The sequence below is a fragment of the Engraulis encrasicolus genome, chromosome 17, assembly GCF_034702125.1.
Source record: "Engraulis encrasicolus isolate BLACKSEA-1 chromosome 17, IST_EnEncr_1.0, whole genome shotgun sequence".
Taxonomy (NCBI): domain Eukaryota; kingdom Metazoa; phylum Chordata; class Actinopteri; order Clupeiformes; family Engraulidae; genus Engraulis; species Engraulis encrasicolus.
Genome location: NC_085873.1, coordinates 47,972,054 through 47,990,252, shown reverse-complemented (window position 1 = coordinate 47,990,252; position 18,199 = coordinate 47,972,054). Strand labels below are relative to the sequence as shown.

General features: G+C 43.8%; 1 protein-coding gene across 1 annotated transcript in view; it reads left to right on the top strand.

Annotated features, from left to right (window-relative positions):
* plce1 (phospholipase C, epsilon 1) overlaps positions 1-18,199 on the top strand; it is a 212,341-nt gene that overhangs the window by 131,464 nt on the left and 62,678 nt on the right. The window contains exons 5-7 of the mRNA XM_063221000.1: positions 12,515-12,660; positions 13,890-14,148; positions 14,589-14,872. Coding sequence (XP_063077070.1) covers positions 12,515-12,660; positions 13,890-14,148; positions 14,589-14,872 — 689 coding nt within the window. The remainder of the gene's footprint in view (positions 1-12,514; positions 12,661-13,889; positions 14,149-14,588; positions 14,873-18,199) is intronic.

Below are 18,199 nucleotides of genomic sequence, written 5' to 3'. Positions count from 1 at the left end.
GTAAATCACTTTTCTAACCTTTCCTTGCTATTTTTACATGGTTATTATTAGAAATTAAAAGGAATACTTGTGGTATTTCAAATTGAAAAACATGTGAAGCACTCACTTCTTTTGCAAATCACTTGTAATGATGAACTATTTTGTGCTAGAAATTATTGCTTTAACAGGCAGTGGCCTAGTATAAAGCCCACTTGATTGATTCCGGCCCCTGATCACCGTCAGGAACGATAATGTGGCCCCCAGAGAAAAAAGTTTGGGTACCCCTGCCCTAAAACAAAGTGGCCGAAGTGCACCATCTGAGACACAACATTGCAGTCTTGCTAGTCTACAGTAGCCATGTCGACGTCTCAGTGGCAGGCATTTTACTTTGACCAATTAAAAAGTTGAGTTGAGGCTCTGCCATGGCCAACCGGTAGGGCACTCGCCTGCCATGCGGCTGTCCGGGGTTCAATTCCCGGCCCGGGTCCTTTGCCGACCCCTCCCTGTCTCTCTCCCAATTCGCTTCCTGTCCACCTCTCACACTGTCCTATCAAATAAGGACGAAAAAAAAAAACCACTAAAAAAAAAAAGTTGAGTTGAAAACAACTGGGCTCCTTTTTGGAGCTTGGAATGAATACATTTCGACTTCAGTTTATTTACTTTTGTACATTTTATTCTGCGTGCCTCTTGACAAGGGACATTTTTCACATTAAACTCTCCCCCACTCATGCAGTGAATAACAAACTTAGGAATGTATTCTTGCATATTGTACAGTCTCTTATACTGTACACAGTCATTGATATCAACACATTCCACTAGGTCTGTCTCCCCCCCCCCCCCCCCCCCCCCGGTGTTCCCAATCATATTGAGTACAGTCAGGATGGTTGCCCAACTGTTCCCCTGTCAACACACGCAGACACACACAGACACACACACGCTCTCGCACACACACAGACACACACACACACACACACACACACACACACACACACACACACACACACACACACACACACACACACACACACACACACACACCTACTGTTATGTAATACATATAACATACACACGTCAGGAAAGGACAGTCGCTTCTGTTTGATATCACACACACACACACACACACACACACACACACACACACACACACACACACACACACACACACACACACACACACACACACACACACACACACACACACACACACACACACACACACAGTTATCTTGAAAATTGGCTGTTTAATCTCACTGGGCTGTAGAGGAGGGCGAGAGGCTCATGTCTGCTGAGCGTTTCAAACATCAGTGGAAAAGCACCTCGACCACAACACACACACACACACACACACACACACAGACACACACACACACACACACACACACACACACACACACACACACACACACACACACACACACACACACACACACACAGTATCACTCTCTCACTCACACACACACACACACACACACACACACACACACACACACACACACACACACACACACACACACACACACACACACACACACACACGCTGGCTGGCAAAAGATAGTTTATCCCCGTCCGGTTATTTTGCGCCTGACGGTTGCCAGAAGGTCTCAGTGGCAGGCAGTGGCAGAGTGTCCAGAGCCCTGTGCCAACTATGCAGCAGCACATCCGGCACCCACATGGCAAAGCATTGCATAGCATTACTTAGCATAGCATAGCATTACTTAGCATAGCATAGCATTGCATTACATTACTTACAGTAGCATAGCATGGCATAGCATAGCATGGCATTGCATTACTTACCATAGCATAGCATAGCATTACTTACCATAGCATGGCATTGCATTACATTGCATTACTTACAGTAGCATAGCATGGCATAGCATTACTTAGCATAGCATGGCATGGCATTGTATTACATTAATTTACTTACAGTAGCATATCATGGCATAGCATAGCATTGCTTTACTTAGCATAGCATGACATTGCATTGCATTACATTACTTACAGTAGCATAGCATGGCATTGCATTGCATTACTTAGCTTAGCATTGCATAGCATAGCATGACATTGCATTACTTAGCATAGCATGGCATTGCATTACATTACTTAGCTTAGCATTGCATAGCACGACATTGCATTACTAAGCATAGCATGGCTTTGCATTACATTACATTACTTATAGTAGCATAGCATGGCATAGCATAGCATGGCATTGCATTACATTCCTTAGCTTAGCATTGCATAACATGGCATTGCATTACTAAGCATAGCATGGCATTGCATTACATTATTTACCATAGCATTGCATTACATTACTTTGCATAGCATGCTATTGCATTACTGAGCATAGCATGGCGCAACACAGCATAGCATTACTTTGCATAGCATAGCACAGCAGATGAGAGGTGGAAAACCCATCCTACCGTCTAAATTAAAACTTTCGCAGTCCGTTTCTCCCTTAATATTTGTGACAGATTTTTGCAAATGCAGTTCTGGGGTTCTACCTAGCGACTGAAAAGGCACACGAAATTATATTAAAATCTGGGTCTGTAGGGTCCAAAAGTGTGTGATTTCATGTGAAATGACCCAATAGGTTGACGACGTGAGTAGGCCAGACCAAATGCACGCTGGACCTTGAAGTCACGATAAGCCAGGCCAGACAAGGCCACCTAGGGTTGTCAACTTTCAATGGAAAAAATACGGGACGCTTCATTGAGGCGGGGGTTTGGGGATCCTCTTCCAGAAAATTAAGCATTTCTTAGATGTAATTTCCTGCGTTTTAAGTAAGGGTTAACGTTCGGCGAGAAGGTCGCTACCGTGGAATAGCAGCACGACAGAGAGAATCTTTAGACCCCGACGCGGAGCGGAGGGGTCTTGTTCTCTCTGAAGTGCTGCTATTCCACAAAGCGACCGACTCGCCGAAAGTTAACCCGCTTATTATATGGATATACTTAAATGATTCACACATGGCGGGGACATTTCTTTAGGCCTATTTAATGTTAAGATTGTTGCTGCGCAAAACAAAACAGTGCCGTTGTGGAACACCGCTAGGCAACAGCTAGGTAGCCAGGACAACAGTCTATCACAGCAGCTGATTAGAGTCTTGTTGAAAAGTCGCTTTAGCAGTGAAAAGTCTTGTTGCCATTGACAGCGGTCTGTTATAGACCAACCCGTCCGTTATCGAAAAAAAGCAGACGTGCGAACGTTGGGGAGCCCCGTTGAAATGAATGGAGCATTCGACCGATGACGTCACACCATATAATAACGCATTTTAACGTCCCATGTCCCGTTTCAACTACTTTTATCTCTTAATACGGGACGATTCCGTATTTCAAGGGACGGTTGGCAACCCTAAGACCGCCCCTCCTCCTTCTTCAGCCTCAACCCAGTTACCCATTTGCAGTGTAGGCCTACTTATAGTGGGGCAGGGGTGTTACGTAAGTCCATATAAATGTCTGTGAAGATTCATCATCTCCTTCTGCTCATTCATCATCCAGGTCATCTTACTTTTACATTTAGAAATGTTCAGTGAAAGGGGGTTGCCCTTATGGGTCCAAATGACATCTGATTTCCACCCATTTGCAGATCTCAGATGAGCATCGGGCAGCGGTATTACGTAATATCCCTAAAACGCCACCAAGCGCACACACGCATGCACGCACGCACGCAGTGTGCTTGGTGGCGTTTTAGGGATATTAAGTATGCGCACACACACACACACACACACACACACACACACACACACACACACACACACACACACACACACACACACACACACACACACACACACACACACACACACACACACACACACACACACAAACGTACACACACGGCCATCAGCCCTGCCCTGTCTTGCCCTGCCCGCTCACTGCCTCTGGTGTGCTGAGAATAAGCTGCCCTAACCCTAAACGCACGCACGGCACCCTTCGTGCAGACTGGGTGTCTGGTGTCGGGCTTTGATGCTATTGAGGGTTAATGGGGTTGAGGTGGCTGGGGGTTAGTTAGTTACACGCACACACACACACACACACACACACACACACACACACACACACACACACACACACACACACACACACACACACACACACACACACACACACACACACACACACACACACACACACACACACACACCTTGACCTCCTCTACCGTGCCACCTGCTCTGAGTTTACAGTTAAAGTGTCCCAGAGGACCATTAGCAGTATCAGAGGAGGACCAGAGGAGCATTCCTGCTCGCGTGGCCGTCAGTCTGGGCCTCTTACGCAAGCACTGGTCTTAGCACTGACTGACTGTGCTTACTATGTGTCCGTGTGTGTGTGTCCGTGTGTGTGTGTGTGTGTGTGTGTGTGTGTGTGTGTAGAGAGGGCTTCAAAGACCCTTTCTCACGCACACGGACATCGTCCCCCTCCCCTCCAGTTTGCCCCCACTGAAACAGGAGAACAGCAGAGGAGGGTGCTTGGACATATGTGTATCAAAAGAAACTGTGTGTGTGTGAGTGAGTGTGAGAGAGAGGGGGGGGGGGGGGGGGGGGGGGGGGGGGAGAGGCAGAGCATTGAGACGCTGAAGAGAAGAGGGCATTTTAGTAGCATCTCTGAGGTTGATGTGATTAGAGAATAGATGAGTGGAAAAGAACAAGCGGTGAGTGTGAATTTCTGGGACAGCCGTGGCCTAATGGTTAAGGAAGGGACTAGGAATCGGAAAGGTCACAGATTTGAATCCCATTCTGTATTATCCTGGCATGGAATTCCCAGCTTTCCGTCAAGCTTTAGATGGTATTTTAAATAGATAGTATAGATAGTATTTTAAATAGATAGTATAGATAGTATTTTAAATAGATAGTATAGATAGTATTTTAAATAGTTTAATAGCCAGAAGAGGTAAAGTATGCACATCCCACCTCATTGAGACCAGGTGCCTTCCAGGGACCCTGACGGGACAGCCATGGCCTAGTGGTTAGGGAGTTGGTCTTTCAATCTGAGGTTTGTTCGTTCGAATCCCACGTGACCACTCCCTACACCTCCATCCATGACGGAAGCGCCCTTGAACAAGGCACTTAACCCCCCATTGCGCCAAGGACTGTAACCAATATCCTGAAAAAACAATACAACAAAACAACTGTAAGTCGCTTTGAATAAATGAAAGCGTCAGCTAAGTGCAATGTAATGTAATGTAAAATGTAATGATGGGTTTGAATCTTGAATAAACATAAAAGTCGTAGTTACAGTAACTCCTCTCTCTAGTGTAAAATAGTTTAGATATAGATTGGCCTCCCCTAAAAGAAAACAAATGTGTGGTTAGTAGAAGACTGTTCATATATCTCTCTTTCATTCTTTCATTCACCCATTGGCAAACGGACGCACAGGCTGGTCATGTGGTATACAAGCACAGGTGTCTGTAAAGACCTTCCTCTTTCGAGAGGAGCTACTAAACTAATGCTTTAGCTGGCCTAGCCCCAGGGCAGACTCTTGACATGATGTTTAGTTTAGTTTACTCTAGTTTAGTTTAGGTTGAGTGTGTGTGTGTGCGTGTGTGTATGTGTTTGTGTGTGTACTGTTTGTGTACTCCTTATTAATTAACAAGGCCGACAGGCGGACAACAGATGCGTCCCTCTATGCCAGTTCCAACCTCTTTTCCCCCCAAAACGCCCCGCTGGCCTCCTCCTAAGGGCCAAAACATACCAAGGCGGAACGGAACGGTCGCAGGACGGACGCGGTCTTTCTGCTTAGTTTTGGCCGGCGTGCTTTTCTCTGCCTTGCACACTGACAGCGTCGGCGTGCGCGGCCAGTCCTATTCAAAACCCTAGCCACAGCCAAAGCTAGCATGCTACTTTGCCATTCATTTGAATGAGACACCGCCGGTCGCCGGCGTGAAAAATACGCTCGAGTTCTATTTTCCAAATGCAGCGCGGCGCGGAGCCGGCTCCCGCGCTGCTGACGCCCGACTACCGCCGGTTGGTGTGTAAGGACAGATAGGTTTCAATGTATTTTCACCGACGCCGGTAAAAAACGTGGCCGTTCCGCGACGCTTTACCGCCTTGGTGTGTAAGACCCCTAACCTGTCAACGCCCACCCCCCTCTGAGGATGTGCTTTTTGTTTATTGGTCATAGCCTATTGCCCATGGAAACTCCAAATAATGTGGCAGGCAGTGAAATGACGAGACAAAGCTTTATATTTTGCAGTTTAGACTATAATAAGGTCATCATGCTTGGATTTGGAAAAGAAGCATCTAATTTCAAATTTCACATAGATCAAGTGGCTACATTACAAATTACCAGATATTATTAGTACTAGGTTATTTATCAACCTTTAGTAGGCTATCATGCCATTTCAGCATCATGTGCATGTGGGAAAGAAACTAAGCATCGCCAAATAGCCTAATAAATAAATAAAACCGTTTGGGTGAATCATGCGCTATGGGTTCACCCTTTGGATGCATTGTGCGCTTAATTTTCAATGCCAGCTTTTTACCGTCAAGGCACAAAGCAGTGAGCTTCAGTGGCAGAGTTTACCAAATTCATACGACTGCAAACCAATTACGAAGCAAAAGACGCGTTCTGTCCGGTGCTCTCTTTGAGCGCAAGGGAAAGCACCTGTGGGGTTCACGCGCCCGCCAGCAGAAAACGACTCTCCCTTGCAATATGCCCGAGAACATCAGTAACACAGCGTATGTGAAATGCAAATGGCCCATCTGTCTACTAGTTCGAGAACACTGACTACTCACTGAAACGTAGTGGCAGAATGTTTGCAAACTCACGTTTAGAGGAAGAGCTGTAGCGCTGCTGGTCGCCTGTCAACTTATTACGGTTCCATGTCGTGGAGCGTTATGCAATGCTAACGCCCCTCTATCCGAGCACAAACATCTGTGTGAAATACTGCCTGCCGACTTCTAAATCGTTCATTTCCATTCTGATGAACCAAAAAAAGCTGCACAACGCGACACTATCAGCCGAAGTGTAGGCCTATCACAAGACCGTGAACATTAAGTGACACTCACAGTGGTGTTGGTGTGCTGTGGAGAAGGAACGAAGTTGACTACCACTGTCCAAACGCAAAACAATGCCGAAAATTGAATGCACCCCTCAGTTGTCTCACAATGCTATCAGCTTAGCCTTGCCGGTTTGGTTTTGACACGCATTCGCTCCAGGCCAAAATGCCTCTCTGCCTCCGCCTTGTGGACACAGGAGGAACAATTGAAGGAATGCGTTTCAGACAGCGTTTCAGACAAGACAGCGTTTCAGACAAGGAATGCGTTTCGGACGGACGGACGGACGGACGGACGGACAGCGGACGGACAGACCCTCTTATAGAGATGCTGGGACGCATCTAAAAAAACAAAAAAAACAAAAACTAACTAACCCCTCTTTGCAATTGCACTTGTTGTTCTGTATATTTCCTGTGCACTTTGTATTTGCTTGTGATGTTGGCTTGATTATGTCCTCTTTTGAAAGTCGCTTTGGTTATAAAGCGTCTGCCAAATGTAATGTAATGTAATGTAATGCCTGCCTCCAACAACCCTGACTGACTGCTGAGTGCACCGGTTCATTCTTGCTAAGCAGCCTCATTGACTAGCTTTGAAAAGTTACCCAACGCTCACCCACCCAACCACTATTACTCTGCTACACAAAAACCCATTGTTGCACTGCCTCTCATTGGTCCTGTTTAGCGTTAGGGGATGTTAAGGGGAGGTTAAGCAGAGGATGTAGGAGTGGAGTAAATCAGAGCGCAATGCTTTTCATGTCAACAGTGCTTATGAGTGGATAGAGGAGGTTTTTTTTTACAGTGGGGTCGTCGTGGAAACAAGATTTTTCACAGGGATTGAGATGCACTAAAAGGCTTGTTGTGTTGAGAGGAGAGAAGCCAAGAGAAGTGATGGAGGATTATTATTTCATCTCCATTTTATCACTTTTTCAAATAAATCTTTTCATATTGAATCGAACGATTCTGTTTAGACTAAAGAAGGACTTCAAATTTAAATGATCCCATGAGAGTTCAAGTATTAAGTATCAGTTACTGCATGTGTCCTGCTGTTTAGTGTTGCTGCTCCGGCTTTTAGCCAAAAACATGAAACAAAATGTATGGTTCCATAAATTTGTATTCAGGTCTTGAATGTTAAAAATATGAATGTTGAAATAAACTTAAGCTCTGTAAACGCATATTAACAGCATGAATGTTGAAAAATACAATAATCTTGTAAATTCAAGTCAAGTCAAGTCAAGTAGGTTTTATTGTCAATTTCTTTACATGCACTGGTCATACAAAGAATTTGAAATTACATTTCTTGCTTTCCCATACAGACTAATTAAGGTAAGGACATAGACAGTATAGACATAGACAGTACTTATACATGGACTTAAGACAGTATGGACATAGACAGTGCTCATACAGACATTTAAAGTGCAAGACTGGACAACAGAAGACTTGTAGAGGACATACATTAAGAGGTATTTGTTGTGCTTTTGTGCTTTTCCTAAAAAAAGTCCTTTATAGCGTTCTGACATGGTAATAGTAGCATTTTGAAGAAAATAAATATATAAAAAAAAAAAAAAAAAAAAAAAAAAAAAAAATCATATCGGTGAACATAAGTGGCTAGGCTATAATATCACAAAATGGACACAAGTGGCCAACAGATATTATGACAGCAGCTTTGAGACCCAGACTTAGGAAACAAGATAAACTTCAGTTCTGTAAACGCATATTAGCGCCATGAAAATTTTATAAATTCATATTCAGTAGGTGAATATAGGTGGCTCCAATATCACAAAATGGATAATGGGGCCGACAGATCATACGACAGCAGCTGGCGAAGGGCAGGGGTGCGTTTCTCGAAGGAGTAGTTGTTAGCCAGTTAGCAACTTGGGTAGTTGTCAATGGGAAACTGCATCGCAAACAACAAAGCAGCTAACGTAGTTAGCAACTGTGGTTTCGAGAACTGCACCCCAGAGCAGAGCAGACCTGTGTAATTCATTACATGTAGATGGCCCTAGGGCTGGGCGATATGGAAAAAAACTATCACTAATCACTAATCACGATATGGATTATTTTATATCACGATAACGAAATATATCACGATATAGCACAATTACATACGTTTTCAGTTATTCTCTTTATTTGCTCTTCATTTTTTCATGTCGCAAAACAACCTTTCTTTAAAATGGATCTTTTTATTTTTATTTTCATAGTTACATTAACTTATAGTATGTATTGCGACAACATGAAATGTAATTAAATGATATTCAATTGTATAAATTTGATAAAATTACTATCACAATATAAACAATATAGGAGAAAGGTCACGATATACACTTTTAAATCACGATAACGATATATATCGTCATATTGTCCAGCCCTAGATGGCCCTGCTGTGCTGCGTCACGTTTGGAAGAGTTCTAATCCCTTGATCACCGAGCTGAGACAGATGTTTGTTTTAATGTCAAGGCCCGAATGAAGCCCATTCCCACCTGTTTACAGTACGATGTTTAACTTACATCAGCTCTTGGAACCTGGCCCGGAAACGGGGCTAGCCGCTAGCGACATGTTCTCTGACTAACTGCCGTTATGAGCAGTGTTGCCAGATGTGTCTGACCAAATCCCGCCCAAAAGGTTCTCAAAAACCGCCAAAATGCGCTTAATTCCGCCCAAATTCAACATATTACATTGACTTCTATGGGTATAAAACGGCTGAAAAACCCGCCAAATGGACAATTTTTCCCATTTTTACCGGCCGACGCTCATCCAAAGTAGCCCAATTGGGCGGACACCCGCCCAATCTGGCAACACTGCCGTTATGAGATGAGATGAGGCTAGTAGGGGCTGTTGTGTTTCACACGACCGAGTGGGACATTGGGAGATGAAGATTTCCTCCTCGACTTTCTTGTTTTTGACTCGTGTGTTTGTGTGTGTCTGTGTTGCCTGTGTGTTAGGTGTGACCTTTTGACCTCTAACAATCCCAAGGTCATTGGTAACCTGCAGTACACAGCTTCAGATGACCTTGGGGATGCTGTTTGTTACAGTGACTTTGTGGACTTCCCTCGTTTCTTTTCTCTTCTTACTAACAGTGTTGCATACTGTAGATGAACTATGACACACACAGCACTGCTGAGCTTTTCACACGCGAAATGCGATACTCAATCTCCTCTCACATGTGTATGTATGACTATAGTCTGATGCACCTCAATGATTCATGTAATGGAGTGTTTCTCTCCCTGACCAAGCCTATGTCAAATCCAATACAATAATACAGGGAACAAATGAAGAGCTCTTTTCCAAAATGAGATCTATCCATTTTATAGAATGTTGGGAAATTGACATTTTTGTATTGGGCATTCCATTAAAATGCATTTTTATAGAGGTTTTAAAGTATGTTCTCAAAATATTTGAATGGCAAGAATTCACACATAGATGATAGGACATCTTAACAGTCAATTCCAATATTAAAATGCAAAAAGTCAAAAATGGTGGATATAGCGTTTTGGAAAAGAGCTCTTCAAATGTAAAGGCGTGTTGGAGGGGTATTGTAGGTTAATATGAGTAACTCAGCTATGACACAGAATGTAATCACAAGATGAAGGCTAGTAGTGTAGTGCCTGAAACCAGGCGTGGGAAAGCAGACGAAATTTAAACATTCGCTGGTAGATTTAAATAGTAGGTGACGCAGCAGTATTTCATTGCTCGTGGCCCTGTACATTCTGCCCATGGAAATCGTTTGTGTTTCACATCTTGTGTCCGATTGTATTGCATTTACATTGTACCTTATGAATGTATTAAGAACATTTTTCCCCCAAGGAAAGGAAATTGTTCAGTTGACTGTGTGGGCTAAACATTAAGAAACCTGAACATCTTGTTGTGATTTCTGCAGTTTTATTATATCGACGCCGGGAGCATAAGACAGGACCTTCGGGTAGACTGTCCTATCTTACACACAAAGTTCTAGTTGGTAAACAACATCTTTATACATCTGTAACCCCCCCCACACACCTCCCCTCCCAGTCCCTTTGGCAGTATTTTCAGGGCCTTCATTAGAAATGTAAATGTCCTGGTGTGACTTTGAAGCCACTGTCAGTTTCAGATGGTAATGATCCCAAGCCCAGAGACTAAGAAAGGGTGTGTCTTTTGTCTTCCCATCTTAATTATCCCAATGTTAATTTCTTCAACCTACAGCACAACCTTAATTTTAAGCTAAAACCAGTAAATATATACTTAAAATCATTTTTTTTACGACAACTGCACTTTTTGTTACTCCGCTACGTCGGGTTAGCAGAGGTGAGAGCACTCCTACTCCCAGTCCCAGTTCCCCCGTCTTTAAAGGGACACTGTGTGAGATTTTTACTTGTTTATTTCCAGAATTCATGCTGCCCCTTCACGAATGTTACCTTTCTCATGAATACTTACCACCACCATCAAATTCTAAGTATTCATTATGACTGGAAAAATTGCACTTTTCATACATGAAAAGGGGATCTTCTCCATGGTCTGCCATTTTGAATTTCCAAAAATAGCCATTTTTAGCTGCAAAAATGACTATACTTGGACCATACTAGGGGGGGGGGGGGGCAAAGGGGACAGTTGTCCCAGGCCCAGGGACAGAGGAGGTGCAGATTTGGGTCCTTATCATAAATCATGTATTGGATTGAGGGCCCTTTCAGATGACTTCGTCCTGGGCCCAGCCAGTGCTGTCAGCGGCTCTGACCATGTGTACACAACATCAATAAGTCTGAGAGAGAGGAACATAAGAGGTCCTTATCAACCGAGCGGGGACTAGATTTTAATTAAAGTCCAGATAAATGTGTTTACTTGGGCTGCTGCTGCTACTGCTGCTGCTCTTGTGTCGGCCATCTCCGCTCCTCTCTCATCTCCTCTCGTCTTGTCTCGTCTCGTCTCTTCTGATCTGCCATGCTATCTCGAGTTCAGACGTGTTTTCTTTCTTCAGACAGCGGCGGGATTTTGTTTATTTCTGTCCAGGTCTGGTCAGGAAATGAGTCTTTGCAATTTCAGAGTTCTGCTTTCCTCACTGTTCAGCAGAGTTGAAGCAGACATGCTGTGAAATATTTTTTTTCCTATATGTGATTTGCTTCAGATGGAGCATAAAATGCATAAAATTGCCTGTCTGATTGCAGTTAGAAGGGTGATGGGGCTTACTAATGTTCTTCTCGTATCTGTACAACACACACACACACACACACACACACACACACACACACACACACACACACACACACACACACACACACACACACACACACACACACACACACACACACACACACACACACACACACACACACACACACACACGTTCCCACTCTAATTCAGATATGAAATTCCATGATTTTCGATGACACTCCAGACCCTGTATTATGCCTACGCATTTCAGCCCTTATGACCTTGGGTGCCTCCGAATTTCTCTTCCTGGACCAAGTTTGAGAGCCCCCTATACTGACACGCACCAAAGAATGAAGGTGAAGACCCAGACACAGTCTGATTTCTTGTTTGTGTTTGTCCATAAAGAAACTTTGAACTTTCTCCCTCAATGCAGGTGAGTTCCTGGGTCACGTGGCTGATCCTGACGGCCGGCTCCATGGAGGAGAAGCGCGAGGTGTTTTCCTACATGGTCCACATCGCCAACTGCTGTTGGAACATCGGCAACTACAACGCTGTGATGGAGTTCCTGGCTGGACTCAGGTGTGGTGGATCTTCTGCTGATTTTTTCTCTTGTATTGACTGTAGAACTATATATTACTAGTGCATTCATGTGCTCTTCCGAAGTAGATATTATCTAGTTGCGAAGTGGTATTTACAAGTGCGTTGCGTTCATGTGCTTTTTGCTGTTGTTTACAAATTAAAAATGGCGGACCATAGTGAGACTCGTGCCAGTTTTTGTTACTATAAAGATTATAGACTGTTGTTCATCAGTTACACAAGGAAATTAATTAAGAAGTCAAAAGGTAAAAATGCTGAATATTTTCTGACACTGTCATTTACCATGACTGTCTGAACATACTGAATGCCGGTTTTTGACTATTTCAACTTAGCGGTTGCCATGGTGAGAGTAGAGCCAGCTGTTGTGTACGTCATCATCTCGTAAACTCGGATATCAAAATTTTCTACGAGTTGTCCAGTGGTAAATACCAGAAGCGGTGGCGTTCATGTGTGCTTCGAATGTCGGCAACTGGTATTTACGATAATTACGAGACCACATGAATGCACAATACATCCTGTTCAGTGACGGCTCAGTGACTTGGTTTTATCTGTCCAATTCAACCAAGTGATTGCCTGGTTGAATGGTCACCTACCTGATTGAATTGGATAGATAAAACCAGGTCATTTGGAATATGTGACGCTGGAATACCTAATGAATCCAGGTTGCCCATTACCAGGTTGCCCATGTTATGGTGCAGTAAACTCCTGTTCAAGTGAAGGTGGCGTTTAATAATAATAATAATAATAATAATAATAATAATAATACTTTCGTTTTATATAGCGCCTTTCAAAACACCCAAGGACTCTTCACAGAGTGTTTAGATGTTGCACACATCCAGGGTTATGCATTATTTCTGCATGTCTTTACAATATCAAACTCCTGACACATCTTGTTTTGCTGAGTCGCTTTATTTGAGTGGCATGCATTCAGTAAACCTCTGCATTACCCATGCTGAATATGAAACTGGTAGTAGATGGGATATAGAGATATAGGTAGAATGATACACTTAATTCCAACCTGAGAAATGAAATTTAAAGGAACATTACAATATTTTTGGAAATATACTTATCTCACATTGCCAAGCTCAAGTTTAATAATTGTGTTGGTCCCATTCGGTTCAATGATAAGTTGTAAAAGGTGCATACTTCCCAAAAACGGTGGACTGTTCCTTTAAGGTTGTGTGTTTTTTTTTAAATGATACACCCTGCAGGTCGCGCAAGGTGCTGAAGATGTGGCAGTTCATGGACCAGTCGGACATCGAGAGCATGCGGCGCTTGAAGGACTCAATGGCGCAGCATGAGTCCTCGTCGGAGTACCGCAAGGCTGTGCACCGGGCCCTGCACATCCCCGGCTGCAAGGTGGTGCCCTTCTGCGGCGTCTTCCTCAAGGAACTCAGCGACGCCCTCGACGGAGCCGCCAGCCTCATTGGCCTGAGGCAGTCACTCGACCCCAAGGAGGACGCTGTGGAGGTGGGAGCAGAGATCGTTTAGTTGTTTTGACGTGATGTGGTGATTAGACGTAGAGAGAGAAGCACACGGGCTCAGAAAGTAGATGGCAGCAGCTGGTTGTCTTGTTTGTCAGCTTCATAGGACGTCATGGCGGTGAGAGCTGAGGTCAGGCCTCCAGCTTCATTATTTGACATTTTGTGGAGATGATGATGCATTTTCAGTTACGTATGTCCACAGATAAAATAACTATGAAGTTGTTGGTAAATAGCAACAGCACATAGTTCTCAGGACAATTTGAGTTGGGTTCATTTGTTGAGGCAGTGCAGTATTGTTGGTAAGGAAACAATTGTGCTAAATGATACATTGAGTATCGAAAAAAAGAGCTGAATAAAATATCTCCCTGTTGACTGTTTGATTGTTTATCTGATTAGAAAATCAATTTATTTCTGTCCCTGTTGCAGTTCGTGTCGGACTTCAGTGGTCAGCCCAACTTCCTGCAGCGCGTGGGTCCCGACGGCCTGCACAGCGCGGAGAAGGAGGCCACCGTCAGCAACATCCTGCAGACCATCCGCAGCTGCCACCGGAGCCTGGAGAGCGAGGAGATGAACACGGCCATGAACTCCGCGCCGGCCCACCTCAACGCCGCCGCTGCTGTTGACCCCAACGACCCCTCAGGGGGGGGCGCCGCCACCGGAGACGGACAAGACTCGCGACGCAACTCCCTTAAGGAACGCGCTAGAAACCCGTAAGTTTGGGGTATTCAGGGCCTGATAATTAGGGGGGTCTTGGGTACATTCCCCCCCTGGGCTGGAATCGAACCCGGGTCGCCGGCGTAGCAGTGCAGTCAGAGAGAGTAGAGAGAGAGAGGTTCCATTGGCCCATTGTTTCCGGGTTCTATTATTACAACGGGGAGGGGGGGAAATCCCCCTTTAGGCAGACCTAGGCAGACCTAAGGAATGTTCTATTCAATGCTAGGAGTATTATGACACGCCCTTTTAGGCAGACCGGAACCTGGTCATGTTAGGTGCCCATAGCAACCTATTACATTGGCATATCTCTATATACTTAAAGAATCTCTGGTCTGGTAATTAGGGTGGGTCTTGGTTGATCAAAAGGCTCGTGCTTGCAACTGCCTCAAGGAATAGCGCCAAAAAGCCACAAGGTGGAACACAATGGTCTAAGGTTGATGGTCTTGATCAGAGGTTTTGTGCCAGAGCGCCCTCGAGGATGGCGCCAAATAGTTGGGCAGCCATGACGGTAATGGTTAGGGAGTTGGTCTTGGTTGATCAGAGGGGTTGCATGTTTGAATCCCATCCTTACCCATAGGAAGGATGTATGGTTCTTAACACTCACAATGCCCAAAGTACCCTTTGGCAAGGTACCTCACCCGCAGGAGAGACTGTAACCAATACCCTGTGCCTAAATAGCTGGAAGTCGTTTTGGATGAATGAAAGCATTATCTATGCGTCATCTAATGTACTGTAATGTAGCGATCAGGGTTTTGCTTTCGTATTTTGCATCTCATCTTGTTTTGTCGTGCATAGAGTTGGAATACAAAGACATTTCTGAACTTCTTACATGCACACGGTTGTGTATTTACAATATTCTGAACAAGGTGATATTTCCAGGGTTGTTGGCAGTTTTGAAAAGCAACGCTTGATATTGTTTACAAGGTAGACTTTTGTAGCCAAATTCACTTCAAGTTCGTAGTTCATGATAGATAGTCTGTCTACACATGACATGCAAGGCAAGGCAAGGCAAGGCAAGGCAAGTTTATTTATATAGCGCTTTTCATACACAGGTGCAACTCAATGTGCTTCACAAAGTTAACAAATGTAAATGAAAGGAAACAGGGAAGAAAGAAGGAAATGAATTAGAGTCAAAAAACATTTAAAACATTAAGATAAAACATAAGGTACAAATAATAATAAAATAAAACATAAATAAACATAAAACCTTGAAAAACATAAAAATTAAAATAATAATAATAATTTAAAAAAATACGCAAGACAGACTGGCCATCTGCATTGTTTTAGTCGAGACCTTGGGAAAAACATGAACCGTTCTCTTCAGAGTGAGTGTCCAGACTACATGATGTACTGTACTGACGATGAGTGGAAGGAAAGAAAAGAAATCAGCATATTGTTTCAATCACCAAGCGTCGACTCGGTGGACAAAAATTATGTTTTGTTTTCTTTCATTATCTGGGCAGATGGTGCTGTCTGTGCTGGGAATATCTCCCAGTTTTCCCCTCATGTCCTGTATGTTCTATCTTTTCTTTTCCTCCTCTTCTTTTCTGTTCTACGTTTTTTTGACTTCGTATTTTGTTTCTCAGGGAAAAAATGCTTCTCCCAGGTTTCCCCCACTTATACTCAGGGCCGGTTCTAGGGAATTTGGTAGAGTAGAGTAGAGAGTAGAGTATCGTTTATTGATCCCAGGGGGAAATTAAGGGGTCAACTAGCATACACACATAAATAAAGACATAAAGACATTGTCCACAAGACATAACACACATATTTACACATAAAATAATCATATATAGCTCACTGTTGCATACTTATTGCCAAGGCATCTCTCTCTCTCTCTCTCTCTCTCTCTCTCTCACACACACACACACACACACACACACACACACACACACACACACACACACACACACACACACACACACACACACACACACACACACACACACACACACACACACACACACCACAAATACAAAGTGTCAAGTGTCCACAGTGTTCACATGTGCCTTAGCTAAGTGGCACATAGTAGCCAAGACAAAACGACGCCCCAGGCGAGCACCAATCTTTCCTTTTTGTGGAATTTGACTTGACAGGCATCTGTAAACATTAGTGGTGTCAACAATGATCGATTCGGCGATCCGAATCGATCCGGGGCATGGACGATCCAGATCCAGATCCGGCAAGTTCCAGAATCAATCCGGCATTTTTTTTAAGTTTCAATTACTTCCACGGATATTTCGGGAGCAAATGAATGTTGAATTAAATAAAAACACTTCAAAACATTGCAAGACTGATACAGACTGATACAGAAAACAGCCAATAAATTGTTGCTCAGTATCTGACTACTTGTATTTCCTCATCATGGCTGAACATTTGCTTTGCGTTCAGTAGAAATGTAATGCATTGCAATGCATTGTAGAATTGAATCGAATCGGATTGGATCTAATAGAATCGAATCGAATCGGATATACTACCTCCCGAATTGTGATCGAATCGGATCGTGAGGGCAGTGCAGATCCACACCACTAGTAAACATGGTGTCATACAGTACATCTGATCGAGCACAGCTGATCTAGTGCCATGTATATATACTGTGAGTGCCCATTCAATTGTTTAACCCATTGACGCCTAAGGCACCTGCAAAAAAGGGTGCTGAATGCCTGAGCCCTTTTTGAGAAAAGTTGCCCTCAGCCTATAAAAACCTAAATATCTCAGCCTCTGAAGCACATAAAAACATGCAATGAGAAAGCATTTAAGCGCTAAGACCCTCATCTTTCATTAGAATGTGTTCATTCATCTCAAACAAACAAATATTTTTAATAAAGTTGTTTCAAATCTCATGAGCCTGAATGTTGCGTAATGCAGCTCCAGGCGCCAGGGCCAATGTTGCGCAACGCAACATCAGGCATCAATGGGTTAATGGTATATTTAGTTTAACGGTTTAATGGTATATTTAGCTTAACATTGTAATTCTTTGGGCCTTGGTGCCCCCCAGGACATTTGGCGCCCTAGGCGACCGCCGACATCCGTATCTGCCTATACCTAGCGCCGGCCCTGCTTGCACTGAATGATGAGCTTTCTCTTTTTCCCCTCTTCTTTTCTGTTGTGTTCTTTTCTTCTTTTTTATGTCTTTCAGTTTTTTTGGCTTTTCTGTGAGTCAGGACAAAATTGGTTTTCCATTGTCCGTGCCAGGTACTAAATAAATAACACAGAGGCCATGTTGTTGCCCCACAGTAAATTCTGATGAAATGCAATGGGACCGCATGGGCGCCCATTAGAGAGCAGAGCCGGAAGATCACTACATAAGCACTTTTGTCTTCCCC